Raw genomic sequence first — 21,642 nt, forward strand, 5'->3', positions numbered from 1 at the left:
CATTAATTAACATGGTTCATTTAATGTCATTTGTACATGGTTTAGAGACAACTGTTAAGAATCAAGTTTGAACTATGAATGGTTGTTGAATAAATAAATAAATACACATTTGAAAAACACATTAGAGAATCAGACCCCAGAATTCAACCTTTCTAGTACTTCTGTTTCTAGTACTTTCAGTCCAGTAACCTTGATTCATAAATAAATCTATCTCATGTCACGTGTCCTTTGGATATTATGATTAGTTTATTGATTACTGAAAATAAAGGTTATTAACACTGTCATAACATATTCATGCTACAAAATTATATCAAAGGACCACTTCACCCATTTCCATCATATATTCATATAACTGGTCCTCACTAATGATCATTATACAACAGGTAGTTCCGACCAAGCAATCTGATTGGTTGAAATAGCTATCTAGCCGTGCTTCAAACCAGCATGATAGCACGGGCCTAATCACATTAATAAATCACTCCAAACTGCAGTCCGCACCTGATTAGACCATATATGGCACAGCTGTGCTGTGACGTCACGCTGTCCCACGGTAGGAAAACAAACAGACGAAAACAAACAGCACGGCGAAAATAGCCGATCTACAAGTTCACAACGCGTCACCATCGTGACGCGTTGTCAGCTTGTAGATCAGTTATTTTGGCCACGTGACACGGTCGTACGACGGAGCATATAGCCAACTTGAATTCATTCCACTACGCAAGCATTGATAGCTCAGCTGTGTTGATGAGACGGTGCCTCAGAGCGCTGCTACAGGGACTATTTAATGTCTCAGTCAAATAAACTCTTCTCTTTACAGGGAAACGGATAATAGCGAAACATTTTTATTATGAATTGCCCCACAATATGAATATATTTGGATGTGTTTTGTTGGTAACTGTTGTATAATCGCAATATTACACTCGAGGGTGTGCTTTACCTACATTATTGGCACTTCAGTGATGCTGGCGGAACTCGGCTTAGCCTCGTTCCTGACCGCATCACTGGCGTGCCAATAATGACGGTAAAGCACACCCTCTCGTGTAATATTGCTTAATTATAATATAATATTATATATTATCTTCATATAACTGGTCTTTCCAGATGAAGTTCACAGAGATCAGTGATCTTACTTTGTGTCTGGAGGTCCAGGTTCATTACTGAAGTTAGGATTGTGTCCTTTAGACCGGTCACTCTTCATAGACACACAGCTGGGTGTTGGAGACTCTGGTCTGTGGTAAATAGACGTAAAGAACATTATCAATACCATCATAACCTGTTCATAGTACAAAACTAAAGTATTAAGAGCCAGAACATTATATACCTCATGAGCTGTGCTCAGTAGGGTTTGATAAAAACTAAATCATGTGCTGTTTTCTGTGTGTTTTACATTCTGACCTGTGATCAGTAGAGTGGTGTTCATCTTTGAAGTTAATCAATTCATCCTTAGACCAGTCACTCTTCATGGAGACACAGCTGGGTACAGGAGACCCTGATCTCTGATGATGGACCCTGATAGAAAGAGAGGGTGAACATTATTTACTTTATTTATATTCAATCATACAATCCATGTGGAATCCACACACTTCTAGTCAAACATCTCTTATATGAACTCTCTACTCCGAAGTATAAAACACTTCAACGTCCACAGGGAACATTGCAGAAGTGCAGCTATCGTGGTGCAGAAACATCTTTCTATACTGAGTTTGGTTTTAATGACGAACATTAATTAACACGGTTCATTTGATGTAATTTGTACATGGTTTAGAGACAACTGAAAAATCAAACATATCCATCTTGATCACATGACTATAGGGATCATGTGTACCGATTTGCGTTGAAATTTGGATAAAATGTGAAGCCTTAATCTAAATATATGTGTTTTACATAAGTCGGCCAAAAAAGAGTGGAGAGGAGGTTGAAACTTTCACAGAACGTATCTGTACACCACAGTTATGGTAACCTCCAACATCATAGCACTACTCTTGGTGCAATCTGAGTGATTAAGTTGGCATTTGCAATTGAATATCAATAGGGATGATATTGTGATACTCAAGTGTATCTGTATTACTCCCCTATCTGTAACAAGACACAAGTCATCCATTCTGTCTTTCCAGTTGAAGTTCACAGATATAGTATAGGTGATCTTACTTTGTGTGTGGAGGTCCAGGTTCATTACTGAAGTAGGGATTTTCAGCTTTAGACCAGTCACTCTGCATAGACACACAGCTGGGTGTTGGAGACTCTGGTCTGTGGTAAACACTTCTGGACATACAAATGTTTATAATCATGTGAGTGAAAAAGTCAGTTTGTTCAATATTCTTTATTCCAGTGTTGATTCTGTGGTCTAAAACTAAGACGAAAAATGTTTGTCGACTACCTTTTTACACTGACGAAAACTACATCAAATCTAAGCTATGATGACTAAAACTAAGAGTAAATATATTGACAATTTAATTTTATGTTTGGTTAGGCTCCGGTGTTGCACACTGAAAATAGCAGATCTACAAGCTCACAACGTGTCGCAGCGCGTCCACCTCCAATCGGAACCCCTCCCTCCACTGTATAACTCCTAGATGAGGTTCCACAGTCTCGGGTACCGAAAAGTGACGACACCAGTGAATATTGTCCACTATGCATGATTCTTACCTTTTTCCACACATCGTATCCAAAAAGTAAAGGTATTCCCCCTGCTCTCTGATGTTTACATTTTTAGCGGCCAAGAAAATCTAAGCGACGGGTTGAAACAAGCGTTTAAATTGCTTATTTAGTCAGCCTGTGGCCAGTCAACCCGTGTCCGCATGCGCAGTACTGCTCCCGTAAGATTGCATTGAGAAATCATTGCACAGGCTGACTAAAAAAAAACTTTAAAAGCTTGTTTCAACCCGTCGGTTAGATTTTCTTGAGCGCTAAAATTTAAACATCTAAGAGCAGGGGGGCGACCTTTACTTTGTGGATACGATGTGTGGATAAAAGTAAGAATCATGCATAGTGGACAATATTCACTGGTGTCACCTTTCTGCACCCGAGACTGTGGAACCTCATCTAGGAGCTATACAGCGGAGGGAGAGGTTCCACATGGAGCTGTGCTATCATGCTATGTCTTGTTCTAGTGCTGTGTATATGGTATAGGAGGATTCACATACTATCATACTATGTCATGTTCTAGTGCTGTGTATACGCTATAGGAGGATTCACATACTATCATGTTATGTCATGTTCTAGTGCTGTGTATATGGTATAGGAGGATTCACATACTATCATACTATGTCATGTTCTAGTGCTGTGTATATGCTATAGGAGGATTCACATACTATCATGCTATGTCATGTTCTAGTGCTGTGTATATGCTATAGGAGGATTCACATACTATCATGTTATGTCATGTTCTAGTGCTGTGTATATCATATGCTATAGGAGGATTCACATATCATGTTATGTCATGTTCTAGTGCTGTGTATATGCTATAGGAGGATTCACATACTATCATGTTATGTCATGTTCTAGTGCTGTGTATATGCTATAGGAGGATTCACATACTTTAAGTGTGGAGGTCCAGGTTCATTACTGAAGTGTGGAGGGTCATCTTTAGACACACAGCTGGCTGTTGGAGGCTCTGGTCTGTGGATGTGCTGTTTGTCACTTCCCTCCTCCTCTCTCTCCACAGACTCACTCATCTTTGGTCTTTATTTAACCTGTCAAGATTACAGACAATACAAAAAAAACAGAACATAGGAAATGATGTATAAATGTGCACCACAAACACACACAGATAGTAAATGTGTGTCTGCTCATTTCTTTGTGTCATCACTTCCAATTTCACTTTTTTATCCTGTATCCTGTGTGAGTTCTCTCTCCTGATTGGATAAACTCTGTATCCCAACCTGAAGATGCATGTTCTGTTTACTTAAGAGCTACCTTACATTAAATGGTGTGAAACCTAACCAAGTGGTCAGTCTACTTCTGAGACAATCACTTTAAAACTACAGCAGAGACATCACACATCAAGTGGTGTAGTTTTACACTTTGTCCAATAGATGGAGCACATGGACCACATTAAGGAGGATAGACGGCCTACAAACACAGTTAGACATTTATTTTAAGTACAGTTAAAACATGGCTTGTGGTTGAAGTGGGCTGTGTGAAATGGAGTGTTTTCAGACCTGGGGAGGTGAGGCTGTTTTGTTCACATTATGAAACAAATGTTGAACCTTAAAACTCAGATAAACGTTTCCTTTTAGCACAATACCACAGACTCACTGACAGGCCAGTCCAGACATGTCATCAAACACAGTGTTCCAGTTCCAATGGAGTCTGATTTTATCATTTCATTGTATTTTTATTTGTGTCATCACTTCCTATTTCACTTGTTTATCCTTTATCTTTATGAGTTCTCTTTCCTGATTGGATAAAATCTGTATCCCAACCTGAACATGTATTGTATGTTCACTAAAGAGCTGGAGAGCCTCCTGTTACTGAATAATTAAACACTCTATAACAATGATTAATGACAGAATATAGAGCTATTTACCACTTATTTAACAAAACAATATCATGACCCTACCTTTAAATGATCACAGTAATGTAATGTTTAATGTAGAACAATGTAGAAGATAGTTTTATATTCTTACTGAGTGTAAAATGCTGCATGGCTCTGAAACCCCTCAATAGAAACACCCTGAGAGAGAGAGAGAGAGAGAGAGAGAGAGAGAGAGAGAGAGAGAGAGAGAGAGAGAGAGAGAGAGAGAGAGAGAGAGAGAGACATTATGAAAACATTAGAGCACCTTTACAAACCTGAAAACATCCATTATGAATGGCATTAACCACATGAACCACAGCATGCCTATTCTGGGGGCAACAATCACCAAAAAAAGCCGATCTACAAGCTCACAGTTTGTCGTTGTGAGCTTGCAGATCGGCTATTGTTGGCAAAGAGATTTATGTTGACAAAAAAAGAGTGGTCCAAGAAACCTAGGTCTTTTTTTAATAATAATACCAGATTTATTTAGCACTTCTCTAAGTACCTTAAGACACTTGAGAAAACAAATAAAAACAACTTTATTAGGTGGGGAAAAATGGATAAGGGAAAAAATCGATAAAAGCAGTGGAATGATGAGAAGGGGGGTTAACTGAGGACAGTCATATTGAAGAGGTGGGGTTTAAAAGGAGTAGTTCACCCAAAAAAATACTTATTTCCTATCAATTACCCCATGAAGCACTGGATTCATGGAGATTCTTTAAAGCCAATAATTGGATGATAATAATAAAGACCCTTATGTATCCGGTAGGAGACACAGAGAGTCTCCTTTGTGTCTCCTACCGGATACATAAGGGTCTGTATGTTGTTTCACAACCTGTAAACCTGTGATGTGACGATAAAGATGATTGTGATTGTGTCACGGTGTGTGTTAAAGTACAGATGAACCCACATGCAGGAAACACAGGCAGAGTAAGCTACAAGTATTTAATAGAGACCAAACAAAGGGATGAGGCTTACATTGACATGAGGCAGGCAGAGGTCTAAAGCATACAAGCAGTCCAAATAAGACAAACCCAACCAAAGAGGCAGGTAGAATAAACAAAGTCCAAACACTGGCAGAAGGTCAAAATCCAATCTAAGTATTAAAGCCAAGGAACACTAAGCATAAACACTGAACAATAACCATATCAGGATAATACACAAGTAACATTGATTACAATCTGTCAATGAATGAATAGAAAGAGTCCAGTTTAATAGGCAGTGTCTTGATTGGGGAAGTTACCACAGGTGAGTAATGAGAAGGAACTGTTGGGCTGATGAGGCAGGTGGAGACAGGTGTGTTAATGGGACTGAAGGGTGGAGTCCTAGAATGTGGGCGTGGCCAGGGCAAAGAGACAGAACAGAAAGAGAGAAATAGACAGGTAGAGAGCCAGACCGTGACACATTGAATACCTTCCTTATCCTACAATTATATAGACAATTATGTAGACATAAATCTACATCCAGGGTTTTTACACAGCATTAAACAGTGTAAATGATGAAATGTTGTTGTTAACATGAAAACTGTGGATGAAATGTTGTTGTTTATATGAAAACTGTGGATGAAATGTTGTTGTTTACATGAAAACTGTGGATGAAATGTTGTTGTTTACATGAAAACTGTGGATGAAATGTTGTTGTTTATATGAAAACTGTGGATGAAATGTTGTTGTTTACATGAAAACTGTGGATGAAATGTTGTTGTTTAGATGAAAACTGAAGTTTTCTCTCCATTTCATTCATGGATTCATCCTATAATGTATGTTACATGTTTGTACCAGTAGATGTCACTGTAACCCCACAAACCAGGCTCTCCACACAGCGGAGGTTTTCATTCTAAACTGACCGGTGTGATCCGGTCTAGAGCCCGCCTTCCATATCCGTCAGTTTGCACTCACACATACATGGACAAAGCGTCTCTGTATCCGCTCCACAGAGCCAGACCGGATCAGCAACATGTCAAATGAACTGATCCCAGTCTAGTCTCTGTTACTCTGTTGTTGTATTGATTCTACAAGTAGGTCTAATAATACATGTTTAAATGTAAGTTACATTTTGTCGCCTTGCTAAACTAATGGCCTATGTCTTTTCTTTTTTTTTCAGGAAAAATTAAAAACTGATCCAAAACAAAACTATATGATATTTCTTAATCATTTCACCCAAAATGTTTATAACAAATTATGACTATTTAAATAGAAATACCACTGTCTGTCAGTTATGTAACATAAGAGATTTAAATAGGTTTAAATAGGATTAAATCTGAAAAAAACAAATAAATAACAAAATGGCCTAAATCAGTAAATAATTTGGCCTAAGTCACAAAACCATGCGACTTAGGACAAAAAAAGGCCTATTTTGGCCTAAGTCACAAAACCATGCGACTTAGGCCAAAAAAAGGCCTATTTTGGCCTAAGTCACACTAGGGAGTTATGTCATTATACTAAAAGGGGAGTGAACAGCATGATCCTGTTCAATTAGGAGATGGGCCATTTTACCAGTGGTCGCCAGTGTCATGAGGACCTGACTTAGGCAAAAATATAATTTACCTAAAAAAATTACTTAGGCCATTAGCTTAGCAAGGTGACGATTTATATGATTAAAGATAATGTGATATGTAAAAAAGTTTGTCAAACTAGTTATAGGCTGTTCTGATAGTAATCATTTCTCTAGACATTTTTTTTTTTTTTTTTTTTTTAAGTGTTCCAATTGTTCATTGTATTTGTGTCATCACTGCCTATTTCACTTGTTTATCCTTTATCTTGTATGAGTTCTCTTTCCTGATTGGATAAAATCTGTATCCCAACCTGGACATGCATTGTATGTTTACTAAAGAGCTGGAGAGACATGGAGACTCCTGTTACTGATCAATTAAACACTCTATAACAATGATTAATGACAGAATATAGAGCTATTTACCACTTATTTAACACAACAATATCATGACCCTACCTTTAAATGATCACAGTAATGTAAGGTTTAATGTAGAACAATGTAGAAGATAGTTTTATATTCTTACTGAGTGTAAAATGCTGCATGGCTCTGAAACCCCTCAATAGAAACATCCTGAGAGAGAGAGAGAGAGAGAGAGAGAGAGAGAGAGAGAGAGAGAGAGAGAGAGAGAGAGAGAGAGAGAGAGAGAGAGAGAGATGCATTATGAAAACATGATCACATCTTGACAAACATCATTACATCATTATGAATAGCATTAACCACATGAACCCCAGCATGTCTATTATGGGGGGGAACAATAACCAAAAAGAGCCGATCTACAAGCTCACAGTGTGGCGTTGTGAGCTTGTAGATCGGCTATTATTGGCAAAGAGATTTATGTTGACTGAAAAGTGTGGTCCAAGAAACCTAGCTAGGTCATTTTTTTAATAATAATATCTCAGATTTATTTAGCACTTTTCTAAGTACCCTAATACTTATTTCATATCAATTACCCACCCCATGAAGCACTGGATTCATGGAGATCTTTGTTTTTGTTTTTGTCTCATTCCTGATCCAATAATGTGATGATAATAATCAGTGTTGTGCAGTAGCTAGCTACAAGTAGTGATGCTACATAGCTTAACTACATTTCTCAGTAGTGTTATGGTACCGTCGCTCCTTTTGAACCAATTAAGTAGTGTTTTCTGTAGTGTAGCTATTTTAAGACCTAAATAGTGACATACAGATGTGCCACTTCAAAACTTCACATGTCCTGCCATCGCCAAGACAGTACATTTTCAGGGGATTCCCAGGGCAATAAAAGGGACAAAGAAGGGCATTTAAAATGATGAATTATTTTGATGATCACTGCTTTTATGATGCTAATTAATTTGAGCAACTCTTCAAATCACCTTTCGCCTCATAATGAGTCTGACACCTTCTCAACACACATTCTTTTGTTCTCATGCATATGGGTGTCTGTTGAAGGGAAAAACGGGGGGGTTTAGTGACAACTTCTTTTCAGGGGCAAAACAGTGCAATTTTAAGGGCAGAACAGGGAGGAAAACATGCCTTTTCAGGCCACTTTCAGGGAAAGAACAGTAACGTGTGAAGTTTTGAAGTGGCACATCTGTAGCGTCCAACACACACTATACGCTACTCCCTGTAGAACATGGACTGCTAAATAAAGATTTGTGAAAAAAAAAAAAAAAATCCCCGGAGAAAATCCAACGATGATTGGTTGGTTTAGATATGACGACTCACGATTGGGTAAGGTTAGGGCAAAACATTACGGGTAGGCCAATCAGAGGAAGGATAGGGCGGGTCATGCCGCTCTAAACCAGGAAGTAAATTCTAAACACAGAAACATGAAATGAGCAGTCCGTCCACACTCTAGATATGTTATAAGGAAGTGACAGGACGAGCGGAGGAGGGGAGAAAACTTGACAAATGTCAGAGGCAGAGAGATTCACTGTCACAGATGTTTCCATTGATGAAGATGACGTCCAGGAAGTCAACAATAACAATGTGTCTCCATGGCCGTATATATCTGGACAAATATATGTTTTTAACAGAAACAACGGCCTTAATCCTATGTGTTTAGGTGTTTACTGTGTAATCCAAAACACTTCCCACACGTCTAACACACATGTAAGAACACACATTCAGGTGAAAAGCTTTACATAACCATTGTGTCAACTGTTCCCAAACAGCACACAAGTCAGTGCACTTTGTTGTCAACAGATAACTAACAGATAGCTGCTATGTTTCACTGTAGGCAGACAGACAATGACTAACATTATGAGGGTGAAGAAAAGAAAAGGCAAACTAAAATAAATACATACAGTACATAAGAGGGAAAAGATCATCTAGAGCAGAGGTTCTCAACCTGTGGGTCGGGACCAGTGTTGGGACTAACGTGTTACTAGTAACGCATTACGTAACGCAAATACTTTTTGCGGTAACTAATAACGTAACTAGTTACCTTTTCACATTCAGTAACGCTGTTATAGTTACTGTGATTTAGATGGGTGCGTTACTACGTTACATTATGTGATCCAACTGAACTGTTTCCTCCTGCCTGAGTGCCTGTCATCTAACATACAGACAGGCAGCATGCAGCAGAGCAGACTGTCATCTAACATACAGACAGGCAGCATGCAGCAGAGCAGACTGTCATCTAACATACAGACAGGCAGCATGCAGCAGAGCAGACTGTCATCTAACATACAGACAGGCAGCATGCAGCAGAGCAGACTGTCATCTAACATACAGACAGCATGCAGCAGAGCAGACTGTCATCTAACATACAGACAGGCAGCATGCAGCAGAGCAGACTGTCATCTAACATACAGGCAGCATGCAGCAGAGCAGACTGTCATCTAACATACAGGCAGCATGCAGCAGAGCAGACTGTCATCTAACATACAGGCAGCATGCAGCAGAGCAGACTGTCATCTAACATACAAACAGACAGCATGCAGCAGAGCAGACTGTCATCTAACATACAGACAGGCAGCATGCAGCAGAGCAGACTGTCATCTAACATACAGGCAGGCAGCATGCAGCAGAGCAGACTGTCATCTAACATACAGGCAGCAAGCAGCAGAGCAGACTGTCATCTAACATACAGACAGCATGCAGCAGAGCAGACTGTCATCTAACATACAGACAGCATGCAGCAGAGCAGACTGTCATCTAACATACAGGCAGCATGCAGCAGAGCAGACTGTCATCTAACATACAGGCAGCATGCAGCAGAGCAGACTGTCATCTAACATACAGACAGACAGCATGCAGCAGAGCAGACTGTCATCTAACATACAGACAGGCAGCATGCAGCAGAGCAGACTGTCATCTAACATACAGACAGGCAGCATGCAGAAGAGCAGGCTGTCATCTAACATACAGGCAGCATGCAGCAGAGCAGACTGTCATCTAACATACAGACAGGCAGCAGAGCAGACTGTCATCTAACATACAGACAGGCAGCATGCAGCAGAGCAGACTGTCATCTAACATACAGACAGGCAGCATGCAGCAGAGCAGACTGTCATCTAACATACAGGCAGGCAGCATGCAGCAGAGCAGACTGTCATCTAACATACTGTTCACTTTTCTAGCAAATCACGTACTTCCTGCCTTGAGCAGTGGCTACGGTTGCTAAAGCCCAATGAAAAAGGGGGTCGAGAGAGGTTGGTGTTCTAAGCTAATCACTCAAATCAGTTGTCTTTTAGATATTTATTCACTAAATCACACATAATACATAAATCGAATACATAAGTTACATGGTCAGTTACAGATAGACCTGGCGCTGGTTCATTAAGTCAGCGTCAGGCTAAGGTATAAACAGACGTTAGTTACATCACTTAGACAGACCGGTTAGGTTATTAAACCTGTAAGAAAACAAAACACAGAGAACAACAATATTAAATGACGTGAATCCTCATCCCATTATGAACACATCAGAGTTATACTCGTTACATAGTTAATTCTCACTTACTTTAGTCCATCCATTCTCTCGCCAAGTTGTTAGCAAACTGTACCAGGTTCCATTCCCCTGGCACAGCAATCGAATCTAAAGGCTTTCTCCCAAGACAAGCTATTAAATCAACTTCACACATAAGGTCCGCCTTTAGGGCAGGCAGATCTTCTCCCATGAGGCATTGCTCTTGGTACTGTACTGTCCCTTGCCACACAAAGCCTTTGTCCCTTATCTTCAACCTTCCCCCGCTTGGTATGCAAGGAGCTCTTTGAAGCTGCTACCTCACCAGGGGGTCTACTGTGAGCTTGCTAGACTCACTTAAATGGGACATTGTCTTCTCCAACAGGACAGTTGAAACTAAGTACATTACTATATCATTAATAATAATCCACAATTATCTTTCATAATCATAGATTATTCCACACCTGCCACCTGTGTGTCTGATCTAGGATCCAGGACACACACAGAACATTCCTCGTGAGCTTTTTGGCTCTTTAGATAACGGCTCGGTAAAACAATTGTTTAGTATGGCTCTCTGTAAACCTTCTCAACACACATTTCACACATTGTCTCTAAGTGGCTCCAAACCCATACACTGAAACAATTAACAGTTCAACTTAATGTTCTCAATTTGTTTGAAATACTTTTTGGACATTGTGGCTAATATTTGATCTCAAATTGACTTTACTTCATAGTAAATCATGACCAATTTAATTTAGCAACAATTCTTTCCCACTAGTTTATCCCTGAGATTTTTCCTAAATCCCAGGACAAATTAACTTTAATTGTAATTTGGGCAAAGGGTTAAAAGATTATTAAAATAGTTGATCTACAATTTCACCTTAAGAAACCTTAACTTAAACTTCAAGCGCACATACAAAAATGCTTCTTATACAATCAACAAATAAAAATTCAAACGGTTTGGTTACTCAGATCATGAGTCAAACATCAGTAAAGAATACATTTTGTTGGGCGGAAGAACCTCCAACCATTGTTTGCATTTTGGACTTAGTGGCATAGTTTTGGAAGTTACAAGTAGCTTAATACATTTCATTATGCGTTAAGTTATTTCTTCTGTGGTAATATTGCAAATCCTAGAAATGATACATTCATGTACAAAGTATATCTCGAAAATTCCTATGTACACAGTCGCTCAAATAAGACATTTCGATTTTTTAGACACCTCGTATGGCGTCTTTTCGCTTCTCGTCCGCACTGCTCCTTTACTTTGAGGGTGGCAGCGCAAGTGTCAGTTCGTTCGCCAGTGTCACGTTGCTGGCACCACCAACCGCCAGTGGGACTGCTTTTCCAGCAGCACCCAGCTGCGGGCTTTTCTTGGCCGCTGCCAAGAAAGAGCGTGGGGCTTTGCTCCCCTCCGCAGAGGCACCACCAGCCGCCAGTGGGACTGCTTTTTTAGCAGCTCCCTCCTGGGGCCTCTTCTCAGCTGTTGCCAAGACAGAGCTGGTTGCTCCCTCCGCAGAGGGTGAGGAAGGCTTATCTTTTATCTTTACCTTCTTTTTCCTAATTATTCCAGCCCCACCAGGACGAAGCATTCTCTTTGCCTGGATCCTGGCGGTAAGAACTGAAATGACCTGACGTAGCACCCCGCCCCTCTCTTTCCGAGCGGGCGCTCGCATGTCAGGCCACACCCACTCAGACTTCCTTCTGAGTGGTTTTGGGGGTGCTGGGTTAGCGCCCAGCCCCCGATCTCGGACAGACTCTGCTCTGCCTTTGGCTTGTCGCCTGCTCCCAGGCCTGCCACCTTTGTGACACGCGGATTTGGCTTGTCGCCTGCTCCCAGGCCTGCCGGGCTTGGGGTAAACGCCGCCCTTCTCGAACGCCACCAGTCTGCTTTTAGCTGCTCGCCTGCCACCTTTGTGAACTGGAGGCTCAGAGGAAACGCCGCTTTCAGCTGGTAGCCTGCCACCGCATAATTTTACCTTGACTGGTCTGCAAACCAAGGTTTGCCTCCTGCCACCGTTGTGAACTGGAGGCTCAGAGGAAACACCGCTTTCAGCAGGTAGCCCGCCACCTTGGTTACCCGGGGGCTCCGTAGGACCACCCAGCTGGCTGGCCATGGCTCCTTCTCCAGCAGCTACTCCCGGGACCTCCTCCGCGATGAGTGGATCAGTGTAGACGTCCTCTGACGCCCTCGCCAGCGCCTCTCCTGGTGCAGCATTTCCAGTTGCGACATCCAGTGGCTGGCACCCCTCTGCGTTGATTGGTTCGGTGGCGACGTCCTCTGACGCCCTCGCCTGCGCGGCTCCCTCGACCATCTCCTCTGCGGCTCTCGCGATCTCCGGTGGTGGACTCTCCGCAGCTACTCCCTGGACCTCCTCCGTGATGAGTAGCTCGGTGGGGACGTCCTTCTCCGTGGCAACGTCCGTCGTGGCGGCGCCCTCTGGAAGGACCCCCTCTGCGTTGATTGGGTCGGTGAAGACTTTCTCCGCCGTGGCGACGTCCATTGAAGCTGCCTTCCTGGTCGCCTGCTCGTCTGCGACGTCGGCTCCCTCTGGAACCTTCTCTGCGATGAGTGGATTGGTGGGGTCTCCCTCCGCCGCGTTGTCCATCGAGACTGCTCTGCTGGCCGCCTGCTCATCTGCGATGTTGGCGCCTAGCACGGCTCCCTCTGGAACCTTCTCAGCGTCGTCTCCTGGTGCAGCAGTGGAAGCATCTAGAACGACTCCCATGGCAGCAGCGATGGCTGCTTGTACAGTGGGAGTAATCTTCTCACCTCCCTCTGCAGCGTAGAATGGGACCCCTGGGCAGGACCCTGCGTTCCTCCCTCGAGTGGTGCCATCTGGGTTGACTCTGAGAGCTGCTGGCCCAGTAGATCCAGCTGTAGGTGTGACATTCCAACCCCCCTTTGCAGCGACCGGCTTATCTGTAGGACTGGTGATTCCAACCCCCTCTCCAGGTACAACGGGCTTTGCTGCTATCTCTGTGGGGGAGGTCATTCGCTCTTCCCTCACAGCAGGGGATCCACACAATCTGGCTTTTGACCACTTGGTCAACTGGGCTACCTTTCTCTCCCTCAGCTGCTGGTATTTATTGCACATCTCTGTTTCCTTAAGCTTAGAGATATGGCCTTTCCACCCCAGCACTGCTAACTCCTCATCTTAAAGAGACAGTATAGTTATACGTTCCGCTTCAAGCGCCTAATAGGCTACCACGGCTTTATCTGTGTCATATCTTTACAACAACACAGCATCACTCAATTATATCATCCGCTTCCAGGGCCTAATACTTTCATAGGCTACCACGGGTTATAACTTTTCAAGTGATTCATTCAACACTGGTTGTCCCTTTTAGACACACTAGTGGTTTAATTTAATTACTGTGAACATTAAACTCTGTTAAACGACTATGTAATCAATCCTTGCAACTATCGCACACTAGTGATCAATTACTGTGAACATTTAAACTCTATTAAATGACTGTGTAAATCAATCCTTAAAACTAGGTGGCACACTAGCGATTATTACTATGAACATTTAACTCTGATAAATGACTGTGTAATCAAATACTCCAACTAGTTGTCCCTCTCAGACAAACTAGTACTCTGAAGGCCTTATTAAAGGCCAGCACAGTTTATGCTTAAAACCAAATATGCCTCCTCCGGAGGCATCAATAGTTTTATTACTTTAGTAATAAACAACTCTGAAGGCCTTATTAAAGGCCAGCACAGTTTAATACTGTGTTATACCATCTGTATAACACGGTTAATCTGCTTAAAACTCTAGGTTGTCCCCTCCGGGGACACCAGTAGTTTTATTACTTTAGTAATACACAACTCTGAAGGCCTTATTAAAGGCCAGCACAGTTTAATACTGTGTTATACCCTCTGTATAACACGGTTAAGCTGCTTAAAACTCAGTTGTAAGTCCCCTCCGGGGACTGCTAGAGTTTAATAACTGTGTTATACCTCTGTATAACACAGAGACCTTATTAAAGGCCGCTTAAACTTAGTAGAAAAGTCTCCTCTGGAGACTACTAAAGTTTAATAACTGTTCACTTTTCTAGCAAATCACGTACTTCCTGCCTTGAGCAGTGGCTACGGTTGCTAAAGCCCAATGAAAAAGGGGGTCGAGAGAGGTTGGTGTTCTAAGCTAATCACTCAAATCAGTTGTCTTTTAGATATTTATTCACTAAATCACACATAATACATAAATCGAATACATAAGTTACATGGTCAGTTACAGATAGACCTGGCGCTGGTTCATTAAGTCAGCGTCAGGCTATGGTATAAACAGACGTTAGTTACATCACTTAGACAGACCGGTTAGGTTATTAAACCTGTAAGAAAACAAAACACAGAGAACAACAATATTAAATGACGTGAATCCTCATCCCATTATGAACACATCAGAGTTATACTCGTTACATAGTTAATTCTCACTTACTTTAGTCCATCCATTCTCTCGCCAAGTTGTTAGCAAACTGTACCAGGTTCCATTCCCCTGGCACAGCAATCGAATCTAAAGGCTTTCTCCCAAGACAAGCTATTAAATCAACTTCACACATAAGGTCCGCCTTTAGGGCAGGCAGATCTTCTCCCATGAGGCATTGCTCTTGGTACTGTACTGTCCCTTGCCACACAAAGCCTTTGTCCCTTATCTTCAACCTTCCCCCGCTTGGTATGCAAGGAGCTCTTTGAAGCTGCTACCTCACCAGGGGGTCTACTGTGAGCTTGCTAGACTCACTTAAATGGGACATTGTCTTCTCCAACAGGACAGTTGAAACTAAGTACATTACTATATCATTAATAATAATCCACAATTATCTTTCATAATCATAGATTATTCCACACATACAGGCAGACAGCATGCAGCAGAGCAGACTGTCATCTAACATACAGACAGCATGCAGCAGAGCAGACTGTCATCTAACATACAGGCAGACAGCATGCAGCAGAGCAGACTGTCATCTAACATACAGACAGCATGCAGCAGACCAGACTGTCATCTAACATACAGACAGACAGCATGCAGCAGAGCAGACTGTCATCTAACATACAGACAGGCAGCATGCAGCAGAGCAGGCTGTCATCTAACATACAGGCAGCATGCAGCAGAGCAGACTGTCATCTAACATACAGGCAGGCAGCATGCAGCAGAGCAGACTGTCATCTAACATACAGACAGGCAGCATGCAGCAGAGCAGACTGTCATCTAACATACAGGCAGGCAGCATGCAGCAGAGCAGACTGTCATCTAACATACAGGCAGGCAGCATGCAGCAGAGCAGACTGTCATCTAACATACAGACAGCATGCAGAAGAGCAGACTGTCATCTAACATACAGGCAGCATGCAGCAGAGCAGACTGTCATCTAACATACAGACAGGCAGCATGCAGCAGAGCAGGCTGTCATCTAACATACAGACAGCATGCAGCAGAGCAGACTGTCATCTAACATACAGGCAGGCAGCATGCAGCAGAGCAGACTGTCATCTAACATACAGACAGGCAGCATGCAGCAGAGCAGACTGTCATCTAACATACAGGCAGGCAGCATGCAGCAGAGCAGACTGTCATCTAACATACAGACAGGCAGCATGCAGCAGAGCAGACTGTCATCTAACATACAGGCAGGCAGCATGCAGCAGAGCAGACTGTCATCTAACATACAGGCAGGCAGCATGCAGCAGAGCAGACTGTCATCTAACATACAGGCAGGCAGCATGCAGCAGAGCAGACTGTCATCTAACATACAGACAGCATGCAGCAGAGCAGACTGTCATCTAACATACAGACAGCATGCAGCAGAGCAGACTGTCATCTAACATACAGTCAGCATGCAGCAGAGCAGACTGTCATCTAACATACAGACAGGCAGCATGCAGCAGAGCAGACTGTCATCTAACATACAGACAGCATGCAGCAGAGCAGGCTGTCATCTAACATACAGACAGCATGCAGCAGAGCAGACTGTCATCTAACATACAGACAGGCAGCATGCAGCAGAGCAGACTGTCATCTAACATACAGACAGGCAGCATGCAGCAGAGCAGACTGTCATCTAACATACAGACAGCATGCAGCAGAGCAGGCTGTCATCTAACATACAGACAGCATGCAGCAGAGCAGACTGTCATCTAACATACAGACAGCATGCAGCAGAGCAGGCTGTCATCTAACATACAGGCAGCATGCAGCAGAGCAGGCTGTCATCTAACATACAGGCAGCATGCAGCAGAGCAGACTGTCATCTAACATACAGACAGCATGCAGCAGAGCAGACTGTCATCTAACATACAGACAGCATGCAGCAGAGCAGGCTGTCATCTAACATACAGACAGCATGCAGCAGAGCAGACTGTCATCTAACATACAGACAGCATGCAGCAGAGCAGACTGTCATCTAACATACAGGCAGCATGCAGCAGAGCAGGCTGTCATCTAACATACAGACAGCATGCAGCAGAGCAGACTGTCATCTAACATACAGACAGCATGCAAAGGAGCAGACTGTCATCTAATATACAGACAGCATGCAGCAGAGCAGACTGTCATCTAACATACAGGCAGCATGCAGCAGAGCAGACTGTCATCTAACATACAGACAGCATGCAGCAGAGCAGACTGTCATCTAACATACAGGCAGCATGCAGCAGAGCAGACTGTCATCTAACATACAGACAGCATGCAGCAGAGCAGACTGTCATCTAACATACAGACAGCATGCAGCAGAGCAGACTGTCATCTAACATACAGACAGCATGCAGCAGAGCAGACTGTCATCTAACATACAGACAGCATGCAGCAGAGCAGGCTGTCATCTAACATACAGACAGCATGCAGCAGAGCAGACTGTCATCTAACATACAGACAGCATGCAGCAGAGCAGACTGTCATCTAACATACAGACAGCATGCAGCAGAGCAGGCTGTCATCTAACATACAGACAGCATGCAGCAGAGCAGACTGTCATCTAACATACAGACAGCATGCAGCAGAGCAGACTGTCATCTAACATACAGGCAGCATGCAGCAGAGCAGACTGTCATCTAACATACAGACAGCATGCAGCAGAGCAGACTGTCATCTAACATACAGACAGGCAGCATGCAGCAGAGCAGACTGTCATCTAACATACAGGCAGGCAGCATGCAGCAGAGCAGACTGTCATCTAACATACAGACAGACAGCATGCAGCAGAGCAGACTGTCATCTAACATACAGACAGACAGCATGCAGCAGAGCAGACTGTCATCTAACATACAGACAGGCAGCATGCAGCAGAGCAGACTGTCATCTAACATACAGACAGCATGCAGCAGAGCAGACTGTCATCTAACATACAGACAGGCAGCATGCAGCAGAGCAGGCTGTCATCTAACATACAGACAGCATGCAGCAGAGCAGACTGTCATCTAACATACAGGCAGCATGCAGCAGAGCAGGCTGTCATCTAAAATACAGACAGCATGCAGCAGAGCAGGCTGTCATCTAACATACAGACAGCATGCAGCAGAGCAGACTGTCATCTAACATACAGACAGCATGCAGCAGAGCAGGCTGTCATCTAACATACAGACAGCATGCAGCAGAGCAGACTGTCATCTAACATACAGACAGACAGCATGCAGCAGAGCAGGCTGTCATCTAACATACAGACAGCATGCAGCAGAGCAGACTGTCATCTAACATACAGACAGCATGCAGCAGAGCAGACTGTCATCTAACATACAGACAGCATGCAGCAGAGCAGACTGTCATCTAACATACAGACAGCATGCAGCAGAGCAGACTGTCATCTAACATACAGGCAGCATGCAGCAGAGCAGACTGTCATCTAACATACAGACAGCATGCAGCAGAGCAGACTGTCATCTAACATACAGACAGGCAGCATGCAGCAGAGCAGGCTGTCATCTAACATACAGACAGCATGCAGCAGAGCAGACTGTCATCTAACATACAGACAGCATGCAGCAGAGCAGACTGTCATCTAACATACAGGCAGCATGCAGCAGAGCAGACTGTCATCTAACATACAGACAGCATGCAGCAGAGCAGACTGTCATCTAACATACAGGCAGGCAGCATGCAGCAGAGCAGACTGTCATCTAACATACAGGCAGGCAGCATGCAGCAGAGCAGACTGTCATCTAACATACAGACAGCATGCAGCAGAGCAGACTGTCATCTAACATACAGACAGCATGCAGCAGAGCAGACTGTCATCTAACATACAGACAGCATGCAGCAGAGCAGACTGTCATCTAACATACAGACAGACAGCATGCAGCAGAGCAGACTGTCATCTAACATACAGACAGACAGCATGCAGCAGAGCAGACTGTCATCTAACATACAGACAGACAGCATGCAGCAGAGCAGACTGTCATCTAACATACAGACAGACAGCATGCAGCAGAGCAGACTGTCATCTAACATACAGACAGGCAGCATGCAGCAGAGCAGACTGTCATCTAACATACAGGCAGCATGCAGCAGAGCAGACTGTCATCTAACATACAGACAGCATGCAGCAGAGCAGACTGTCATCTAACATACAGACAGCATGCAGCAGAGCAGGCTGTCATCTAACATACAGACAGCATGCAGCAGAGCAGACTGTCATCTAACATACAGACAGGCAGCATGCAGCAGAGCAGACTGTCATCTAACATACAGACAGGCAGCATGCAGCAGAGCAGACTGTCATCTAACATACAGGCAGGCAGCATGCAGCAGAGCAGGCTGTCATCTAACATACAGACAGGCAGCATGCAGCAGAGCAGACTGTCATCTAACATACAGGCAGCATGCAGCAGAGCAGACTGTCATCTAACATACAGGCAGGCAGCATGCAGCAGAGCAGACTGTCATCTAACATACAGACAGACAGCATGCAGCAGAGCAGACTGTCATCTAACATACAGACAGACAGCATGCAGCAGAGCAGACTGTCATCTAACATACAGACAGCATGCAGCAGAGCAGACTGTCATCTAACATACAGACAGCATGCAGCAGAGCAGACTGTCATCTAACATACAGACAGGCAGCATGCAGCAGAGCAGACTGTCATCTAACATACAGACAGCATGCAGCAGAGCAGACTGTCATCTAACATACAGACAGCATGCAGCAGAGCAGACTGTCATCTAACATACAGACAGGCAGCATGCAGCAGAGCAGACTGTCATCTAACATACAGACAGGCAGCATGCAGCAGAGCAGACTGTCAACTAACATACAGACAGGCAGCATGCAGCAGAGCAGACTGTCATCTAACATACAGACAGACAGCATGCAGCAGAGCAGACTGTCATCTAACATACAGACAGCATGCAGCAGAGCAGACTGTCATCTAACATACAGACAGCATGCAGCAGAGCAGACTGTCATCTAACATACAGACAGGCAGCATGCAGCAGAGCAGGCTGTCATCTAACATACAGACAGGCAGCATGCAGCAGAGCAGGCTGTCATCTAACATACAGGCAGACAGCATGCAGCAGAGCAGACTGTCATCTAACATACAGACAGACAGCATGCAGCAGAGCAGACTGTCATCTAACATACAGACAGACAGCATGCAGCAGAGCAGACTGTCATCTAACATACAGACAGGCAGCATGCAGCAGAGCAGACTGTCATCTAACATACAGACAGGCAGCATGCAGCAGAGCAGACTGTCATCTAACATACAGGCAGCATGCAGCAGAGCAGACTGTCATCTAACATACAGACAGCATGCAGCAGAGCAGACTGTCATCTAACATACAGGCAGCATGCAGCAGAGCAGACTGTCATCTAACATACAGACAGCATGCAGCAGAGCAGACTGTCATCTAACATACAGACAGCATGCAGCAGAGCAGACTGTCATCTAACATACAGACAGCATGCAGCAGAGCAGACTGTCATCTAACATACAGACAGCATGCAGCAGAGCAGACTGTCATCTAACATACAGACAGCATGCAGCAGAGCAGGCTGTCATCTAACATACAGACAGCATGCAGCAGAGCAGACTGTCATCTAACATACAGACAGCATGCAGCAGAGCAGACTGTCATCTAACATACAGACAGCATGCAGCAGAGCAGACTGTCATCTAACATACAGACAGCATGCAGCAGAGCAGACTGTCATCTAACATACAGACAGCATGCAGCAGAGCAGACTGTCATCTAACATACAGACAGGCAGCATGCAGCAGAGCAGACTGTCATCTAACATACAGACAGCATGCAGCAGAGCAGACTGTCATCTAACATACAGACAGCATGCAGCAGAGCAGACTGTCATCTAACATACAGACAGGCAGCATGCAGCAGAGCAGACTGTCATCTAACATACAGACAGGCAGCATGCAGCAGAGCAGACTGTCAACTAACATACAGACAGGCAGCATGCAGCAGAGCAGACTGTCATCTAACATACAGACAGACAGCATGCAGCAGAGCAGACTGTCATCTAACATACAGACAGCATGCAGCAGAGCAGACTGTCATCTAACATACAGACAGCATGCAGCAGAGCAGACTGTCATCTAACATACAGACAGGCAGCATGCAGCAGAGCAGGCTGTCATCTAACATACAGACAGGCAGCATGCAGCAGAGCAGGCTGTCATCTAACATACAGGCAGACAGCATGCAGCAGAGCAGACTGTCATCTAACATACAGACAGACAGCATGCAGCAGAGCAGACTGTCATCTAACATACAGACAGACAGCATGCAGCAGAGCAG

General features: G+C 43.7%; 1 protein-coding gene across 13 annotated transcripts in view; it reads right to left on the minus strand.

The window, feature by feature from the left end:
* The window catches only part of LOC311043274 (protein NLRC3-like), a 43,613-nt gene that overhangs the window by 16,374 nt on the left and 5,597 nt on the right, over nucleotides 1-21,642 (minus strand). For 5 of the 13 annotated variants that reach the window (XM_084054457.1, XM_084054460.1, XM_084054459.1 and 2 more), the window contains exons 2-6: nucleotides 7,533-7,579; nucleotides 3,538-3,692; nucleotides 2,149-2,262; nucleotides 1,396-1,509; nucleotides 1,131-1,229 (exon numbers count right to left, since the gene is read on the minus strand). In XM_084054457.1, the coding sequence (XP_083910583.1) occupies nucleotides 1,131-1,229; nucleotides 1,396-1,509; nucleotides 2,149-2,262; nucleotides 3,538-3,674 (464 nt within the window). In that variant the 5' untranslated portion in view covers nucleotides 3,675-3,692; nucleotides 7,533-7,579. Of the gene's footprint in view, nucleotides 1-1,130; nucleotides 1,230-1,395; nucleotides 1,510-2,148; nucleotides 2,263-3,537; nucleotides 3,693-4,628; nucleotides 4,672-7,532; nucleotides 7,580-21,642 lie in introns of those variants that run through there. The other 8 variants (XM_084054461.1, XM_084054456.1, XM_084054455.1 and 5 more) reach the window with 7 other exon arrangements.

This window comes from Gymnoscopelus microlampas (assembly GCF_963454915.1).
Source record: "Gymnoscopelus microlampas genome assembly, chromosome: 4".
In the NCBI taxonomy this organism is placed as follows: Eukaryota; Metazoa; Chordata; class Actinopteri; order Myctophiformes; family Myctophidae; genus Gymnoscopelus; species Gymnoscopelus microlampas.